The sequence below is a fragment of the Artibeus jamaicensis genome, unplaced genomic scaffold (genome assembly GCF_021234435.1).
Source record: "Artibeus jamaicensis isolate MK-2021 breed Jamaican fruit bat unplaced genomic scaffold, CSHL_Jam_final contig_1028, whole genome shotgun sequence".
NCBI classification, from domain to species: domain Eukaryota; kingdom Metazoa; phylum Chordata; class Mammalia; order Chiroptera; family Phyllostomidae; genus Artibeus; species Artibeus jamaicensis.
The window spans coordinates 2227953-2247838 of record NW_026521201.1 but is presented as its reverse complement, the minus strand read 5'-3'; the positions used below and the strand labels follow the sequence as shown (position 1 = coordinate 2247838).

General features: G+C 48.1%; 1 protein-coding gene across 1 annotated transcript in view; it reads right to left on the bottom strand.

The window, feature by feature from the left end:
* Nucleotides 1-19886, bottom strand: part of PLXNC1 (plexin C1) — a 150353-nt gene that overhangs the window by 20423 nt on the left and 110044 nt on the right. Inside the window, exons 21-23 of the mRNA XM_037141912.2 lie at nucleotides 16054-16200; nucleotides 3753-3930; nucleotides 1649-1752 (exon numbers count right to left, since the gene is read on the bottom strand). Of these exons, the coding sequence (XP_036997807.2) occupies nucleotides 1649-1752; nucleotides 3753-3930; nucleotides 16054-16200 (429 nt within the window). The remainder of the gene's footprint in view (nucleotides 1-1648; nucleotides 1753-3752; nucleotides 3931-16053; nucleotides 16201-19886) is intronic.

The window sequence follows — 19886 nt, the reverse complement described above, 5'->3', positions numbered from 1 at the left end:
CGTCTCTGGAAGAACGCCTGCACCTATGTATCTGCCCTGCCATCCCTGGGTGCCACCCCGACCTGTCCCTTCCCTGGGCTCTCTCCCACCCACGCGGCTCGTGGTGTCCGCCTCCCACCCACCCCTGAACCCCTCTCCCTGCGTCTGTCTCCAGAGCCACGGTGCCCTTTCTGGTCGGCACCACCCCTCGCCTGCGGTTCCCCTGATGGCAGCGTCTGCAGGGTCTCCCCACTGCCAGGTTTGCACCCCTTCCGTCTGTGCCCTCCACACAGCCACCGTCACCTCTGAAACACAAATCTCCCCTGCTTAAGATTCCCCAGTGGCTTCCCACTGTTCTTGAGATGAAATCTGAGCCCCTGAGGAAGCTGACCGGGCCTGCATGATCTGCACCCCTCTTCTGCCCTCTGCCCCCACTTCTCTGGCTTCCCCTTGAGGAGTTGCGGTGTATACTGGTGAAGCCGCAGGTTCATGGGGCCCAGCTTCCTGGATTAAAATCTTCACTCTGTCAGCTGCTGTTAGTAATAAACTTCCTTGAGCCTCACTGTACCACCTATAAAGTGGGTTAATAACAGTGCCAATTCATAGAGCTGCTAGAAGACAGAATGAGCCGAGATAAGGAGAAATGCTAAGGTCAGCGTGCAGCGCAGAGTGAGGGCTCCAGAAAGCTGACTATTATTATCCCTCTGCCACCCCCGCCCCACTCAAATTGTAGCTGAAGTATTTTTTGGAAAAACACATGTTCCCCCATCTCTGCTGGGTGTGCTGGCACCCCACCTCACCCTGGGTAAGTTTAGGTCTTGGCTTAGTTGTAGCTTTCTCCAGGAAGCCTCCCCAGATTCTCTGAGCCATAGCACTAGTCCTCTGTACGGTGTTGCCTCATTACTCATCTCTTCCTCCCTTCTCCATCAGTTCCCCTGGGCTGTAGCTTCTGTGAGGGCAGGGCCTAGGCTCTCTTCTTTTCATAAGCATCCCCAGCTCTTAGCACATAGTAGGTATTTGACAAAGATTTGGATAATATTCCCGAATGACTACCATTATCCCAGCGTGTTCAGGGTCCTTCCCTGCCTTCTCTCTTATTCTCTGCAGGGTTCTCAGATCTCTGAGTGGCCACCCCCACCCCTCACCCACACTGCCACTCACCCAGCATGTGGGTCAGGGGCCAAAGGAGGTAGGGCTGAATATCACAAACAGGAAATGTAGACCCCCTTCAGAAAAAAGGAGCCCACTGAAAGGTGTGGTCTGCCGTGAACACGGGACAGTGGTGAGCCCTGAGACTCTTACAGGCTTTATTCAGCATCAAGCTAAATGGTAACTCTTCTAGGGCTTTGCTGAGAAATGAGTTTTGAGAGGCCAGAGAATCTTATAATGGGGACTTTCCCACCTAAACTGCAGGATGGAGAGCAATGGGCGCACATGAAAATCGGAGCTGTTGGAGAGGGGAACCACGAGAGACAGTGAACCACGGGCTCCTCCAAACGAGCGACTAAGGGAAACTTCTGCCCCAGAGAAAGGCAATCTGCAAACTGTTCTAGAAAATGGCTGGGAGTCCTGGAATTTTTAAAAAGAATTTACGAGGTACCAGGATGACCTTGTCCAGTTAGGGCTGGGGCTGAGGGAGGGGACGTTGGGGGCTAAGCCTCCTTCTTACCTCATAGTGGCCGATGGTGTTAAGCTTGGTTATGCCGTCTTCGAGAATCACAGAGGAGCTGTCAATATCCAGGAGTTCCTTCTGCCGTGTGCCCACCTGAAGCTCTGGAGAAAAAAAGAGCACTTCAGTTGCTTTAAAATTGCAATGAGAAATTTTAAATGCTACCCTGTCACTTTTGCAAATATCACTCATAAATCGATTAAATGTAAATGGAGTGGTAAATATTTGTTGGAACATTTAGCAACCTATCAGCCAGGCCAGCAGCCTGAGTTTTGTTTTGTTTCTGTTTTTATGGTCAGGGCTTCACTTTTCAGACCACTTTTTCCTGAAGCTTTTATTCTGTGGCTCAGCCTGGAAGTGAAGGTGGATAAAGACAGAATAAGGCCTCCTCAGAGGGACTAGTTCTTCAGAAATTCCCAAGCAAACCTGTACGCTCACACGCGTGGCCTTTGTGTTCACGATCAGGCATGCTGCGAGCTACTCTCTGCAGGTTCCTGGGTAGGAGACACTGGTGGGCCAATGCCCCAAAGCACAGGGTTCCAGCTCCTTCACAGAGGTCGCCAGCCTGTGCCGAGGGTTGGAATGTGGCCCACAGATGTGTGCGTTCTCTTTTTGTGCCCCTGCACCGTGTTTTATTTATTATTTTAGTGTCAATTCTGCACCAACATTCAATGACTGGAACATAGCATGTTCCAAAAATTTGCACTTCTGCTTTCTCTTTTAAAAAAACTGTATCATCTGGCAACACGGACCATACAGGCCTACCATCGGCTAAAGCTCAGTAACACTGGCCTCTTAGGTGGTGCGTCTTTTCCCAGTTCAGTTGGGCCCCATCATCTCCTGTTGTCCCACGCAGGCCCAGACTCCTTGGTTATGATAGTTCCTGCCTCCTTGAGCATCTGAGCCTGTGAGCCTCTGCATCAGGGGTCTGAGCATAGCTGCTTCTGGTACTAGATACAACTTAATGGCTGGTTTCCAGGGCTTTGCCTTCGCCGTCTGAGGCAAGCCTTGGAGGTAGTTTGGAAGATCAGCAGGTGTGCAGCAGCTCTCACAGCTGGGACGCTGTGTCCCATTTCCCAGCAGAGTACAGCGCGAAGCTTCTAGCTGGCCTGTCCTGCTCCTGCCTTCCTACATCAGGAGGCCAGGAGCACCTGATGGGCACAAAGCTGGGATTGGTGAGAGGACCCTACTACTGACTCGGCAGTGGCAGGACTGAGGCCACCAGGCTGTTCGTCCTGTGGTTCTTGGCTCCGTGTGTCTATCTGCTCTGCAGTCAGAGCCACTCGTCATGAGAGGCAGGCTTAAGCATGAGGTCTGACCAGGAGGGTGGGGTGAGGTGATTTTAATTGCCTGCTCAGTGGAGGCTAGAACTGTACACGAGGGGAGATGAACCTCGTTACGCTGTCTGTCACTGAATTGAGTCTACTCTCCTTCCTGTCCCATTATCTGCTACAAAATCCCATGACGCTCTCCTGCGCGGGCTGTGTGCAGATCAACTGTAAAGTGCTGATGAACATTTGAGTGAAGTGGAGCCGTGTTAGTTGGCTCACGCATATGCTCTCCTTTGCAGTACACCAATAGTGCCCGAAAATGAATTCCGAGCAGATGCCGCTTCCTGTTGGGGGAGGGTGGAGGATATACTTAGTGCAGGATGAGATTAGCAGAGAGGAGGATGGCCTTTCCAGCATGCTGGCGTTACCACCAAGAGGCTAAGCCACCCGCTAATGACACACTGGGTATCACAACAAACAAATCCAATGCCAATGTGAAACACGACACACACAGAGGGCACGGGTTTACACCTCTTTGTATTTCTTGATGCGAGGTGAATCCTTCGGTCTCAGGGTATGAAATCTCACTGTGATTTACAAACATAGTATTAAGAAAACCAGTGTCTTTGAAGAATTATGCCTCCTAGGAAGAATCATGATGCTCTCGGCAGAGCAGTGCAGTCTCTCTGGGACTAGCCGTGCCCTCTGGGAGCAACAGGCCCGATGAGCGTCCCTGGATGGAAGCTTCTGTGCTGGGGGCAGGGAGGGGGGGAAGCGGGTAGCAGGGGTGCTCCTCTGGGGACTGGGACAAAACAGCTCGGGCAGCGCCTTACCAAGACAAATTTCATTCAGCTGAAGTCCATAAGGAGAGCCATTTTTGCTGAGGAATGCTTGGAAAATCTTTTCTTTGGCTTGGCCTATAGTATCACAATCAAGAACATTGACTGAAATATTCCGACAGACATCTGCACTGTCGTTTTCTGGGATTTTTTCAAAGATGACGTTTAATGCCTGCAAGAATATAAACAGGTTTCCAAGTCTATTAGATAATCACAATCTGAAAGGCGTTCATAAAAGACACAGACCTTGGTGAGTCCCACTAACACAGGCATTAGCAAACTGCGTTGCATTACGCTACTTTAATCTTTTTGCCATAATCCATTCTCTTCAGGGATAATGGAAAGAAAATCAGAAAGTTAAAACTCTCATTACAGAGCTAGCATTGAATACATATATCTGAGAGTAAAATATATACACTCATAAATTTCCTAAAAATGGTGATTTCTAATTTCATCCTAAAAAAAAAAAAAACAAAACTCCCCAAACTTGGAAAGGTTCCACAGTAAGTGAGGGCAGACTGGTGATTATCTTTTTGGTTAATAGAACCACAGAGTCCCACAGTGAAGTTCCAGGTGACAGGAAAGGTTACAGGGTCCGTGTGTTGATCAGGCAGAAGAGGCCACTTTTTTTAATAGGCATTTTTAACATGCAGCATTAATTATGGTAACATTCATCTCCCCCTCTGCTTCCAACACCTTCCCTCAGCTGGTTTTGGGAGCCCTCATTAAAACACTGAGACCCCCACCCTGTGCTACTACTACCCTGGCATTAATTACTTTACATTCCAGGGCCATTACTTAACGTTTTGTCAGTTAACATCTCCCAGTGCAGGAGGCCCAGAAATCAGGCGGGTGGGGGAAGTGTGGCCGTGGTGAATGTGTGAAAACACTGAATGAGGGAACATTTCAGAGCGAATTTAAGAGCAATCTCAGACCTCCTTTGTGTAAGTACAGGTGAACACACCTAAAACAACCACGTTGACTGCTATGGGTCCTTGGGGGAACTGAGTCACAGATGCGCTACGAGTATTTTGTGATTAGCATAGCACCTGGGTACGGTGTGAAATGCACAATCACTTTATGTTTGTGAGCCTGGCTGTGATGAGGGAATGCAAAACGATGAGTGAAAATGTTAAAACATTTGAAAACGTAAATAATGTGAAGAACGGGGATCCTCAGGATTAAGGACTTAAAGTGGTCACAACAGCACCTGCCTTCTCGTCCGGCAGAGGCGGCAGAGGCCGGACACGGGGCCGGCTGCTGGGAAGGGCCAGATGATAACAACAGCAATGCCATTAATTCACACAGCTTATAGTAATTATTATTACTGTTAGTATTGACGTTAGGAAACAGAGACCGAGCTGGCTGGAGCGGAGGGGACTGGGGCGTGCTGAGCATCGTCGAGGAGGGAGCACCTGCCAGCAAACAAATGGGCGGAACGACCGCCCTCTGGTCAGACTCCCGGGTTCAGCCCCACCCCACCCCTAACCAGCTGGGTCACCTCTCTGTTGCTTAGCTTTCTCGCCTGCAAAGTGGGAATAATAGCGGTAACTGCTTCCCAGGGTTCCTGTGATGACGACCTGAATTAGCCAGGAGACACTTGGAAAAGCGTCTGGCTCCTGAGTGCTCGGAAGGATACGATTTACGGATCAGTGACACAGGAAGGGCTTCTGAACTCTGGAGAGGTTCTCGGGGGTGTGTCTTCTCTTCACTGCCTTTAAATCTTGCCCCTACAATCCTGTTTCCAATGATGCAAGAGAACACTTTGGTCTGGTGCTAACCAAATGATTAAAACTCTGAATCAGCTCTGGCTGGTGTAGCTCGGTGGACTGCGCGCAGGCCTGAGAACCAACAATCCTGAAACAATCACAGTTCGATTCCCAGTCAGGGCACATGCCTGGATTGCAGGCCAGTTCCCAGCAGGGGATGCATGAGAGGCAACCATACATTGATATTTCTCTCCCCCTCTCCTTCCCTTCCCCTCCAAAGATAAATAAAAACAAAAAGCAACTCTGAATCAGTGGAACCTGAACTCTGAGGTCCAGCTGTGCTCTCAGTCTGCCCTGTGAGTTTCCCACAGCTGCTCCCGTGTCTGCGCTCAGAGCACATTTGTGTTTGAGCCAGTTCCCCGCCCCCACCCGCATCCCCACCATCCCTGGAAGGTACGCAGACTGCTCACAAAGCCTGAAATGCTGGACCAGAGAGAATGCCGGGAACTCTGGACAAGAAGGGCAGCTGGCTTCTGGGCAGACTGTCTGAAAGAAACCAAGGTGGTGAAGCTTCATGCCGAAGTCTGCTCTCTTGCCTCCTTTCTTAGTAGCATTTACTGAGACCTCTGGGGCCAGACAACAGGCCAAATGCAGTTCAAGGCATGGTTTTTTAAATCTTCTCAATATCCTTGGGAAGATGGTTATATAATTATCACCCCCATTTTAGAGTGAGGAACCTGAGGCATTGAGGGGCCAAGTAACTTGTGCCAGAAACACAGCTCCCAGGTGGCAGAGCCAGGAGCTGGGGCCGCGAGGCAGTCAGTGACGGGCCCCTCCGCCCCCTGCCTGGTCCTAGCCTCACACTTTCTGGTCCCACCTGCAGATGCCCAGGACCCCTGTCTTACATAAGTGAAGTCCTAAGCTAGATCCCAGCACAGAAGAGGCTCGGGAGAGGATGAGAAGGTAAACAAGAGCCCTGCCCACTCAGGCCTGAGCGGACTTGCCCGTGTCCCCCACAGCCCTCCACCAGGCGGCCTCCTGACCAGGGGCGACTTGGTTGAACTGTCTCACAGGCCTTTGAATGCAGAGACGAACATGGAGCACCTGCAATCAGAGCTCCAGCAGCCCCAGACTGGTGAGCAGTTTCATAGGTATTTGTGAAATAGCATCGTGTGGCTGCCTAAAGGGCACTATTGTTGTTAACAAAAGCACGTCTTTATGGGAAATAAATATTCTTCTTAAAAACATAACCAAAGGAAAAGAAAATCTTAACTGGATGTAAAATAATGTAAATCCGCCGCTGCCTCCACAGCCAGGTGGGAGGGAAAAAGGTAAAATGACATTCTGTAGAGTCCACAGGGGATTCTGAGAGTAAATTCAGACAAGCTGATTTGTATTCATTTTTCACGCTGTTAACACTTACTGCTCAGCAGCGGTTCCCTAAAGCGCAAGTGTAGCCGACCTGCAGAGCGGGGCCCTCGCTCCGCACCACCCGCCCCGCCCTCCGGGGAGGCGCACGTCCGCCGGACTCCTGCTCGGCTCCTGCCCGCCGACACTCCGGCTCCCCTGCAAGACCCAGGTGACCAGAGTCTGCCCTGTGCCCTCCCTCCTGTCACGGGCTGGGAGTAGAAGAGACCTTAAGACAGTCCTTGTTCTCAGAGAACTGTCTAATTCACAGTTTATTTGAGGCCATAGGTGCAGTCCTATCACCTTCAGGAAGTGTCCGACAGAGAATCAGAGGGGGAGGTCAAGAGGGCTGGGCACCTAAGTGTAGGCATCACCCCCTTCGCCCGCACCTTCCCAGGTGTGGGAGCAGGGGCCGGACATCTAGCATCTCTGACTTTAAAATTCTCACTGTTTCTATCTCAAAAGAGTGACAGGATTACTGATTAAGAACATGTAATAATAGCAACTTAAAGAGTGCTTCTTGTGTGCCAAGTGCTGTTGTAAATGATGTGTGTTTTATATGTAGATTAATCTCAGAAACAAAGTTATGACATCGTCTATCATTATTCTCATTTTACTGAGGCACAGAGAGGTTAAGGAAATTGTGCAAGGTCACCCAGCAAGAAAACGGTGAAGCAGCCACTCTATCTCTGTGCTCTTAAACACTCGGTGATCCTGTCTTTCAAAATATAAAAATGTTTTAAATAAACAATGGTTCAAATCTATGAGATGGCAATTAATTTTCAACACTCATAAAAGGCTCAAGTGCTCTCAAATATATACTGGTCTCTTGACCAGAAATCTACCTCTCTGTTAAGAGAAACTTCTCTGGCTCTCCCTGTTTCCTTGGCATGAAAGTAGCAGCAAAGCCTGGGGCAACAGATGTGGTTGGCCGTCCAATCAGCAGCCATCTCTCCTCCTCCCCTGCTCACTGAAGCCAGGTGTCAACACTGACCCCAGACTCTACCTTAGAAAAGAGGACTGGTGGCAACTCTTTTCTCTTTCACCAGGGACTGGTCATGTGACCCAGTCTGACCAAAGAGACATAACAAAAGGGGACAGCAGTGCTTAGAGCTGTGGCAGCTATTTTATGAGTAGGAGCAAGGCCTAAAGGAGCCTGGAGATGGTGACTCCGAGCCCTGACACTGCTGCGTGGAGAGGCCAGTCACGGGGCTACAACCTCCAGACGTTCTGCTCTCGGATGAAATTCCACACTCTGCCTACTGCAGGCACATTAGTTGGATTTCTCTTATTTACAGCTCAACACACCCCAACTGACAGAGCTCACCTTGTTGACGCCGTGGTAGATAAATCCATTCACTGACACTCATCTACTCTGCATCTGTTGTGTGCAGGGCGCTGTAGGTGATATGAAGGACAACCTGGCACTGATACCGCCTGGGTAGTATTCGAAAATTGTGAGCTACACACAAGGGATTCTAGTAGCAGGTAGAAATAGTAGGTACAGAAGAAGTATTTTAGAAGTTCAGAGAAATTATTACCTCTAGGTTGATGGAGAGATTTCAAAGGGGGAGAAATCAGGGAAGGCTGCATGGAGGAAGAGACATTTGAATTAGGTCTGGAAAAAAGCTGTATGTGTAGCAGTACACAAGGAAGCCTCTGAACCATGGAGATACTTGGCTTCAGTTCTAATTAAACTGGTGAACAGTAAACTTCAATCTTTTATTTAGGCTACTAGGTCAGCAAGCCTAGAATGGAGCCTGGAGGACTTGAAGAACCTGCTTGCATTTCCAAAACCACCACCTGCCATATGACAGAGAAGGCCTGCACTATTTATAGAAACCAAAGGTGAAAGACAACACTTCTCTTCTAATAAGGTTTTAGATTTCTAATAGTAATAGCCAGCACTACCGAACACTTATCGTATAATGAAAATTGCCTTAAATGCTTTGCTAATTCCTTTAATCCTCACCACAGCTCTATAAACTGGGCAGTATTATTAGCCTCACCTAATGATTGAAGAAAATGGGGCACAGAGAGGTTTAGAAATATGTCCAAGATTGCAGAGCTGGTGATTGGCATAACTAGGATATGTCAACACTCTTTGCTTTGAAACCAAAAGGCCAGTAAAGGCAATAAACTTCTGAAGGGCAGTCCCAGTGTGCCTGAGGTTCTCAGTAAGTGCTATCAGAGCAGACGGGGCAGGCAGGGACAGCCTGGCAGAGGGGGCTCCGCCTCCTTACCTTAGCCAGCACGAACCCACTCAATCTGGAGCCCCCACAGGCATTTTTATGGAGCTCATATTTGCCCAGAATAAAGATGACCTTTTCTAGCTTCTGCTGCTGCCGGGCATGGTCATGCGCTGAAGTTCTGGCCAATGAGATCAAGCGGATGTGCTCTGTGGCAGCCTCTGGGAAACTTAAAAGATATCTTGTGACCATCCACCCCCTTTTCTATAGCCCAGCTTAGGACCTAGTGGCTGGAATGCAGAGGACGGCTGGGGGTGAGCAAACACCTTAGACCACGAGCTGGCCTGAGGACAGTAAGAGAGGAGGAGCCTGGGTCTACAAGGACGCCCTAGTTGCGGGGCCCATCAGTGCTGCAGTGAGGACTTCATGAGGGAGAGAAATAAGCTTGTCAATTGCTTAAGCCACAGGTATTTCCGTTTCTTGCAGCAGAATCATATCCTCATGGATTCAGGAACATACCTCCCACAAAGAAGGATTATTACAAGGGCAAGGCTGTTTGGAAAACACTTGGCTCAGAACCCAGAGAAACACCAGACTGAGAGGGCCCTTCGTAACATGTCACAAACCAGCCTCTTAGGGAGGGAGTTGTTCAGGTTCATTATTCTGCTCTCTTATTCACATCTGTCCAGTGGGATGTTGTCTGCCATAGGCTGTAAGTGCCCAGATACAGGAGTTATGGGCAACATTTTGAATAGTAGCATAAGCTTTTAGTTAGAATGGATTCAGCTAACCAACTCACTGCATCCCCCATCATCAATAAATAACCAACCAGAAAGAATGGTGAGGAGATACTTTCTGCTTAGCAGGCCTTAGAGTTAACAAGAAAAACAGCTGAGACCAAAAAACAAAAACAAAATTATTATGCATAATAAGCACCTTCTCTGTGCTGGGCAAGACAGCTAGATGTCTTAATTATTTCCTGATCTCATAACAAATGTACGAGGTTAGGTCTCATGACTGTTTCTAGATGAGGAGATAGGTTCAGAGGAGTTGAGTGACTTGCCCAAGTCACATAGCCCGAGAGTAAAGTAGCAGAGCCCAGATTCACACCCAAGAAGGTCAGAGTCCAAACCTCACCTCTTCTGCACTGAGCCACACAGCCCCCCCCCCCCCCGACATGCAACCAGAGTCCCCGCCCACTAGTGGCTTTGCCCAGTGGCCTTTCACACAACGGGGTGGTTTCAGATATCGAGGCAGAAAAATAAAGCGGCAGAGGGCTGGGAGGAGGAACCACAAGTGGGGGAAGAAACATTTTTTCACACTTTCCCCACACCTTTGGGGGAAAGGCTGATTCAGCTACCTTATTTACTCCTCGACCATATTCTTAGCTAATAAGGGCAGGGAGTTGCTTCATCCTCTCTGTAATACCTTCTAATACCTAGAAAGTAATTTCAAAGAATTTGTTACAAACCAGCAACTTTATCACAAAAGGTCTTAGGCCATTAGTTATTTTCATTAAGCAAAACTTATACAATGTATTTATAATTTCATTTCAGAGGCAAATAAAGGTCACAAGGGAAGTCTGGTTTTTATACAAGACTGAAGAGAGTGCGTGAGCGCCAAAGCCACTTCCAGAAGTTCAGGAGAAGCAGCATGAGCTCAGAGTTAGAAGTGCTAGCTCAGACAAGCCTCTGATCTGAGCTTTCTCTCCAGCCCGAGGCGGCAGCCCGGGGACTGCCCCTCCGACGCTGCTCTTGCCTGCCAGCCCGGACTTTCTCCCGCTTCTCCTGTCCCCACCAAAGACAGAGAACTGTAGGCTTCCTGAATCAAGGTACTTTGTCCAACAGAACAACAAGGGAGAAAGATCTTTTCCATTTTGAAGAAGAAAATATCCTTAAGTTTCAGTTTCTCACATAAAATTTTCTCTACTTGCTAGTATTTGCTCACATTTATTCATGCTAGAATCAAGTGAGAATCTGTCTGATTTAGTCCCAAATGATTGGTTTCAGTATTTTAGGTTAACATGAGTTTTTCACAGTTTTTTTGTTTTTGGCCAAGTGCCTTTTGAGTTTCATAGTCACGGAGCGTGGCAGGGCGTCTCTGTGGCTGTGTCCCCAGAGGGAGAGGGGAGCAGCCAAGGCTCGGGGCTGGTGGAAGAGCCGGGGCTAGTTGTTTCCCTCTGTTACATCAAGCTCCAGATTAGGACTGGCAAACTTTCTGTAAAAGGCCAGATGGTAAATATTTAATATTCTGCAGCCTGTATGGTCCCTGTTACAACCACTCAACTCTCCAGTTGTAGCAGGAACAGCCACAGACGATAGTAAATCAATGGACACGGTTCGGTTCCAATAAAACTTTATAACAACAGACAGCAGGGCCATGTCTGGCCCATAGGCTGTTGTTTGCTGATCCCTGCTCTAGGTAATAGTAACTTCAGATGGAATGCTGACTTCCACAACGAAAGAAAAAACAAATAGAAAAAATGTCTTTTATCTTCCATCGTGCTTTGCTATAAAAGTTACCATTCTCTGAGGGGTAGAAGTATGAACAAGGCTCCTTAACAATGAGATAATAGAATCACATTTGAACCATAAAGAAGAAAATTAAATACTCTTACATTTTGGTAACTAAGTCATTTTCTAAATTCCATGATTATGGGTGTGAGAAAGGTACGAAGAGGAAAGTCATTTAAGGCGCTCACTTAACTTTAATTTTTCATTTTCCACTGCTTGCCATCAACCCGGGAATGACTTACCTAAAATGACTATAAAAAATGGTTTCACTTCTTTGATCAGGAAGCTCAAAACTATAACTATGAAGTTAGCAATGGTTTCACTATTATCACAAGTCATAATGGAAATGATCTGCACTTTGGTGGAGAGGAAGAAGCGGGGGTGGGGGCAAGAATTGTTAATTAACTTCACTGTTTCTCCACAAATGATAGAAGTATTAAAAACAAGATTGTTGAAGTGCAAACATCAGGACTTAATGAATGAAGGGATGTAATTGAAGTAACAGACAATGACTTAATCGGGACAGTGGGTTGTTTAATTATGGGGATAATGGATCTTCTGAAAGGACAAAGTAAATGCAACACCAGGGGCTGGGACGTGCTGGGGGAGCCACCGTGCTGAAGGGAGCGTGTGGCCAAGAAATTCTCGCTGGAGATGGGGAGGGCTCTGCTCTATGTAAATATTTGATTGAACATGGTTACCCCCCCAACAGTAACTCCTAGGGGAAAAAGAGATGGGTGCAGGGTGGTGTCAACCTTCACCGAATCGTAGTTAGAGACATTAGGACTTCTGCAGGCACACGTATTTCTGCTTTTTCAAGAATTTCTAATAATCTTAAAGACTTTCTTATAGATATGAGAGTGGGGGCCATTATATGTTTGTCGGAACACTGTTGCCCAGGCTGCCAAGATGCTATCTCTCAGATACAGCGATTGGCAGGCTCATTTCCTGGGTTTAAGAGTTCAAAAAACCATTTCTTGTTTAACTTTGATTACAAGTCAGCCTCCTCTCGCTAGTTCAGCACACTTGCTATGAGTTCCTGCGTTTTCTCATCTCTTTCTGAAAGTGAAGTAAATGTCCTCTCTCCCCTGTGGTGCACTTTGCTGGAACTGAAATCCTCAGGTCTTCGCTGGCTCCTCCGAAGTTGCGGGCATCCGCTCTGAAGTCATTCTCTCGACACAGACCACGCTCAGGGCCCCAATTTCTCCAGCAACAAAAGCAAACATACCTAAAATTTTACAGAGAAGGAAAACCCGTAGAGGAATAGGGTTTATTCCTCTTCTAGCTGTCAAATTGGAATCCCCGGATGGTAGAGTCCGGGGTTACGGGCCTACTGTCACCCGCCCCGCGAGGCCGGGACTGGCGGGACGATCTGTCAGGTCCGCTGCACGCCAGCCTGCAGCGCCTCCTTACGGAGGGAAGGTCTCCGATGGTACCAGACTAGACTAAGCGCGACTCTGGGACCTCTCCTAAATTTGAGGAGAGGCAGAGGAATTCTCCTCCCAGGAGGCAGGGAGTGAAGAATGACTTTCCCGGAGCCCGTTTGCTAGTATAACAATTTCATGTACAAGAAATTGGCAGGGCGTCTTTGTGTGCTCCAAAACACCCCACACCTCAGGGGGACACATCCTAAACTGAGAGGTGTGAAGCCTGCTTTTTAGGTTGCGATATGAGGTGCCGTGTTTCCGTGCATTTAGCCAACAGGCGTGTGGGGGCCTCTTTCTAAAAAAAGTGTCTCCGGCAGGGCACGCTGCCGGGGCGCTGCTCTTACTGCTTCTTTGGCTTTTCTTCCTTGACAGAATTACACAGTCTCTCGCACTCCGGTTTGCTCACCATACCTTGGTTTTCAATGACTTATACCACCTCAGGCAAGTTTGGAAAATCAAAACTACAACCCAGTGAGTGCACGTGCCAGGGAGGGGGAATTCAAGGAAGAGTAGGAGGAGGGAGAAGAGGTGTGGTGGTTAAGGCCGACGGAACTTGCCTGAAAGGAAATGAAAAACTTTGAATTTTTTATCTTGACCTTCTGCTAACATTTTGTCACACAAGTGTAGCCCGGACCACGCGCCTTCCCCAAGCTCCTGGTGTCGTCACCCACCACGAAACAGAGGCTGGGACAGATCCCATAGAAGCATTAAAATTCACTGTCAAAGACACGGCCCCTGGAAAGAAAGGGCCCGTCCCTCTTCCACTTCAACGTTAGTCAGCTGATGGCAAATCCACATTTGAAAAGGAGGACTTATGTGGCTATCTAAAATCATAATTTTCCATTTAGTCTTTCTCCCAAGGGCCATAAAGGAAAAAAGAACCCAAGAGTCGACATGAATTTCCTCAACATCAGGAAACACTTTGATGGTGAGCTCAGTGTTAACAAATCAGAAACACACGGTCTTAACTGACTGTAAAATGATGTTTCAAAATGAAAGAGGGGACAAGTGTTCCGATGCAGAGTATCAAAGGGGACGCAGACCTGCAAGGCTGCTTCGGGCCCTTCACACCTCCCCACTCCCAACCCCGTCTTCTTTCCTCTCCTTCCTGTTGAGGTTCATGTCCCATGAAAGTAAATTACTGCTGGATTCCTGACCTATCGTCACCAGCAAGTACCTGCCTTTGGGAATCTGTGGGGCTCCTAAAATGTCTAAAAGTAAATGCATAAACATCTTGGACCAAGGCCCTGGGTTTGAAGATGAACTCGGGATCAGTGAAAGTGGAGACAACAGGCCCAGATGCAAAGTCTACCTTTTGTTCTCTAAGGTACCAAGGGGCTCTTCCTTGATTGAATCAGACAGACCCAAGGAAGGACCCAGGCATTAATCTGTCTGGATATGCATTTCTCACCAATGCCCGAAGAGATGTGAATTAAATTTAATCGAGCTTTAAACCGCACTCATGTGCAGGGCAATGTTCTCAGTGCTTTACAAAATATAGACCTTTTTAATCCTCACAACCACCCATGAGACAAGCAGGCACAGTGATCATCGTCTCCATTTTACAGATGAGGAGACTAAGGCACAGAGAGGCTTTGAAATTTGCCCTATGTCACACCGCCAGCCAGTGGCAGAGGCAGAGGCAGAATTCAAACTGCCTGGCTTGGAAGTCCTGGCTGTTAACCACTGTTCTAATAGTTCTCCACATGTGGTCCTGCAAGGAGATTTTTATAAATTCGAACTCTCAGGCCACATCCCGGATCTACTGACTTAGAAACTCTGGGGTGTTGCCTAGCAATCGGTGCTTTACTAACTCACTAGGTAATGCCGATGTATACTAGAGTCTGAGAACCACTGCACCCAGTGCCTCTCCCGTGCAGCCAGTGTGGAGACAGAAAACAGAGCTGCTGACTTTCTGCTCAGCTTCCCGCCTCCTGGCTGGCTACTGCAGATGATGCTCTTTGCAGTGAAGGGTGAGCTGTATCTTCAAGCAACGGAGAACTCAAAACAGCTGATCCGTGGATTATTCTCCCACCAGAGAACATAACCATAACACAGTCTACAGCAATGTGGTGCCTTGTCCAATTAGGGGATGAATTCTTCCAGAATGACACTGCAGCACTCGCCATGCAGGGCAGAGCCACAGGAGACAGTTCCCTCACTGAGCAATTCCAGAACCTCACTGTAATTTTCCCTCCTTCTCCACTAATGAGATTGTGAAGAAACCCAGAGTCTCCATAAAGCTAAAGATCAAACCAAAACACAGCAGTCTCTTGCCCAAGTCTCCATTAACAGAAAAGCACGGAATATTCCTAAGTCATTTTGGAACGTGCCATGCCTGGCTTTCTAGAATTCCTGTATGTGCAAGAAATTGGTCCCTCTCCCTGTAAGGAGAGAAGGGGGTGGGTGGGGTGGGGAAGGGTGAAAGGAAGTTCTCAAATGCGCGAGCCCCACCCGCAGCAGCCAGGCAGGCATCTTCCTGCAGTGATTTACAGCTTTCCTCTAAAAATAACTATGAGATCACAGAACATTAAGTGCATGACACCAAACATGTGTAAGCAATCTATGAAAATAGAGTAAGGGCGTCATGTTGCATGGGGAACACAGTGGAATTTGTCTTGTGTTATCTTCCTAAAATAAGACGGTCTCAATTTGGTTGAAATATATCTTCACACATTGTCTTCCAGAGCAGAGCCGTTTGAGAAATTCTGATTGCAATTATAAGTACTGAATAGGGAGTACTTTGCATTTCCTCTGGTGATGCTGAAAGCTATAAGCAATCCTGATATTAAAACCTTTGGAAATTGATGGGTACCATAGGCATCATTACAATACTTTCTCCCCCAATCCAAGTAATTAAAACCTATTATGTGAACATGTGTTAATATTTTATCAACTACTGTTTGTAACTGACGAGCTGTGTGAGACCTCCCACAAGTAGGAATGACAACAGTTCCCTTTAAGTGATGCCCCAGCCCCCACCCCATCCTCTAACTCGCAGCCAGGCTTATTTCCGAGTCCGAGGAGGGACAGCTCCAGCACAAACGTACCACGGTACTGAAGTCCGGGACCTGCCACAGCAGCCAGTCTTCGTTAAGGGTGTACAGGGCTTTGCACGTGATTACATCTACAGGACCCTTGTTTATTTTCTGGTTCAAAGTGGTCACCAACAAATAGAATGGCTCTCCAACGGTCTCCTTGTAAAAGACACAAAACAATGGTTAGCTTTCTGCACGATCTGCTGCACTTTCCAAAGAATTACAGTTGCAGTTTACAGCTGTAGGACAGGAGGCAGGAGGCAGCGTTTTTCAAACAATAGGAAACTCCCAAGGAAATACATATTGCTCCACTTTGGATTGTGAGCAAAATGGAGGAGCGTGTGTGCACACATACACACAAACTCACACGCACAGGGTCGACAGCCACGGGGAGCGCGTGCAGTAGAATACTGAGTAGATGCAGAGGTGTAACCTTTGTTCCTATTTAGTTACTTTTTTTTTTTTAGAAAAACCGAAAATAAATGGCATTTAAAAAAATGCACAATTAGCCTTGGTAACGAGAATAAACATAACGCTGTGTTAGAGACTTGCCAAGGAGGCTGTTTTTGGTGTTTACAGCTTTTCATGCAGAAAGCGGCCTTGAGTGACTCAATTGGGCCATCTCGCCTGCCCGGCTGGCCAGTCCCATGCCGTTTCCAGACAGAGAGTACGCAGTCTCACCTGGGCACCTTTGCTGGGGCGGGGCCACCATGTGCGTGCCCTCCTTCCCCTGGATGGAGCCAGTCCCATGCCAAACATCTCACAGCCACCCTGATGGCTTCTTTCTCCACACTTGTGCTGTGTGCCCTTCCTCCTGGACCAGGGGCCGCACCCCCGCTGTTACTGAAATGCCTCAAACTTGCAGCCATTTTGTGCTCCAATGAAGTCTGGGCAGCCCAAGGGGTAGCTTTTGTGTTCTGCTTCTGCTGCAGCCTTTGCTACATGATAAACCCTCTGTGAGCAACAGACATTAAACAGCTTACACGGGGGAGGGAGAGCCAGGCCAGAACCAGGAAGTTGAACTGCCTTGGTGATGAGGATGAAAAGCCAGCCACGTGACTAGGGCTTGAGGCACCAGTTTACAAAGTCAAGCTTTACAGCCACTACATCTGGCTCTGAAAGGAAGGTCCCTGGACCTCACACTTGCTTTCCCCTGAACATGTAAACGGAGACTCCTTTCAAGTCTCGTGGATCCCTGCTCCCCGACCCCCATCCCTTCCTCTACACTCACTCTGAGAACATGAGCCCTCCCCGGGCCTGGAGCTTCCTCTGCCCCGCTACACTCCAGTGGGCTCCCTCTATCACTTCTCTCTCCCCTGCTGATACAACCTTGAGTCTCCTCGGTAGTGCAGGACAGAAGTGGAATGTTCAAATATTTCCCTGGTGGAGCGAGCCTTGGAACTAGTACCCGACATTTAAATTCTTTTTAGAAACTTCCTTTATTTAGTGGTTCACAACTCAGGCGCTCTCTTCTCTATCCCTCTGCCCTTCTGGGTAACGTCCTGACCACAAACCTAAAACTTCTGCTTCTCTTTTTCCTCCAGTGCACATCAGAGATGGGGGAGTACCTTTGTGAAGGGCTGGATATGCCCATACAGGATGGAGTCAGGGGGCCAGCGGGCTTTCCTGGGGGCTGAGTGGAGGGGCAGCTGAAGTGAGGAATCCTTCAGAGGTCAGCTAGGCTGAGACCAGTAAACAGCAGTGTATACAGGTGGCTACAACCCTGCATACTTGTTACCAGAATCCCTGTGGGCTCTCCTTGAAAATTCAGGTACGCAGGACCTACTTTAGACCTACAGGTCCAGAATATCGAGAGCTGAGGCCTGAGCATCTATGATTTTAATGCCTTCCCAGGGGCCCCTGATGTGTGGCTGGCTTAGGAAACCACAGGGCCATGAGGTTTCTTTGTCACCACTGAACACAATGTCTAGGTTAGTCATACCTACTGAGGGCTTAGGTGTCTTCAGAGCAGGGCATGCACAGTGGCCTCAGTTTACTCACTGATCCTCACCCCTGCCCTTTCCCTCCGGTGATGAGTAAGCTTGGCCTCCTCACTGTCCTTTTGCTGTGAGACCTGACTCTGGCCCTGGCTGAGCCGGAGGCTTTCCACGCCTGTGATCTCGTTCCATCCTTAAACCCTCTCTTAAGCCTGTAAGAAGGAACCTGCCTCACTGGGAAGGCAGTAAGTGGGGTGGCTCTCTATCCCCGGCGCTGTCACACGCTAGCTGCAGTATCTGGGCAAAGTCATATCTATTCTGTGTGCCCTAGTTCCCACAGTATGCCAACTGGTCATATAGGCACTTACCTCATGGGATTTAAATGAGAAAAGGTGAGTGAAGTTTTTAGTATCATGTCTGGCACAGTCAATAAATGGCAGTCATTAATGTCATTGTTGATTTACTCCCAGATCCTGGGAGGTTCACAGGGGTAGTTACCTGGAGGTTCAGAACCAGTGGTGCCCAGTAAACGTTCTTGGGGTAGAGCAGGGGGACTGGGCCATCAGAGCCCCCACACACCCTTGGGCCCCTTGGGCCCTTCACAGCAGAGGGAATGATTCCACTAAAAACGAAAGTATCGCCCACTGGCTCAATGCCACTTCCTCCTACTGAGCACACCGCCTGCTCATCACCAAGTGCTCAAGATGCTCTTCAATCAGCTCTGTGAAATCTTCACCCACAATCCTCTGCTCAAGGTGGTGGCCTTTTGGGCCTGGAGACCAGATTTTTGGAATGCCTCACAGGTTTAACGCCCAAGAGCAGCAAGAGCAAGGCACTGACCAAACCTTGAGGGCTCAGAGTAAGAATCACAAGAGTCCCAGAAGAAAGATCTGGAAAGGAATTTAAACCAAGGACCATGCCCCTTATTTGGTAGATAGAAGCCCAGATGGAAACTGCCATACTCAGAGACACACAGCTACCTGGGGCTGAGATGAATTTAGAGCGAGCAGCTTCTAACCGAGACTCCTAGTCTACTGCTCATTCTACTAGCCCAGTGCTCTCAAATGTAAGACAGGTGGGATTATCTGGAGGAGCTTAGAAAATATGAATAATGGGGCCCCACTCTCAGAGCTTCTGGTTCAGTGGCATTATGGTGGGGAAGCCGCCTGCCTTTCAAGACTAAGACCCAGGGAACTGGATGAGGGTCTCGCTTAGAAGGGTCCTATTTAGAAGCAGCCTTGGTTGAAGCTAGGTCGGGGAAAAGCAAAAAACATTCGCTCCAGAAAAAACCACTCAGCACCTCCCAAAAGCGTATGATGATTTATACCAAGTAAACAGAAGAGAAGGCAGATTTCATTAATCTTAATAAATGGGTACTGCCTTGGGAGAGGAAGGGGTTGGCAAAAAAAAATGTTGTGCATCTACTTGTAAGATTGCATTAAACATTTAACTAAGCACAGTCTATTTAAAGTGCTGCTTTTGGATCTGAACTTAAGTAGCACTGTTAAAACCTGTGGCATAGCAGTATATCTTATTCAAAGTTTAATTAGATTTCAAAACGAGCTACAAATATACAATTATGCAGTTTTGCTGGAATCTGGATGGCTGGTGAAATTAAAGAAGGATAAGAACCTTCTGCACCAGGGGCCTCAGAGGACCAAAGGAAGATTGAGTTCAAGAGAACACTCTTGCTCTTCTTTTCCTGTTAATATTTTATTACGATAATGGCCAACATTTATGGAGGGCTTACTCAGTGCTACACAGTTGCATGCCTTTTCTCATCTGTGCCTCAGAACAGGTCTAAAGTTTTCTTCTTCCAGTTCTACAGGCTATGTAAACCCCAGACTTGGACAGCTCAGGACCTCTGGTAAGTGAAGGAGTCCCAGTTCCAGACCAAGTGGTGGGCTC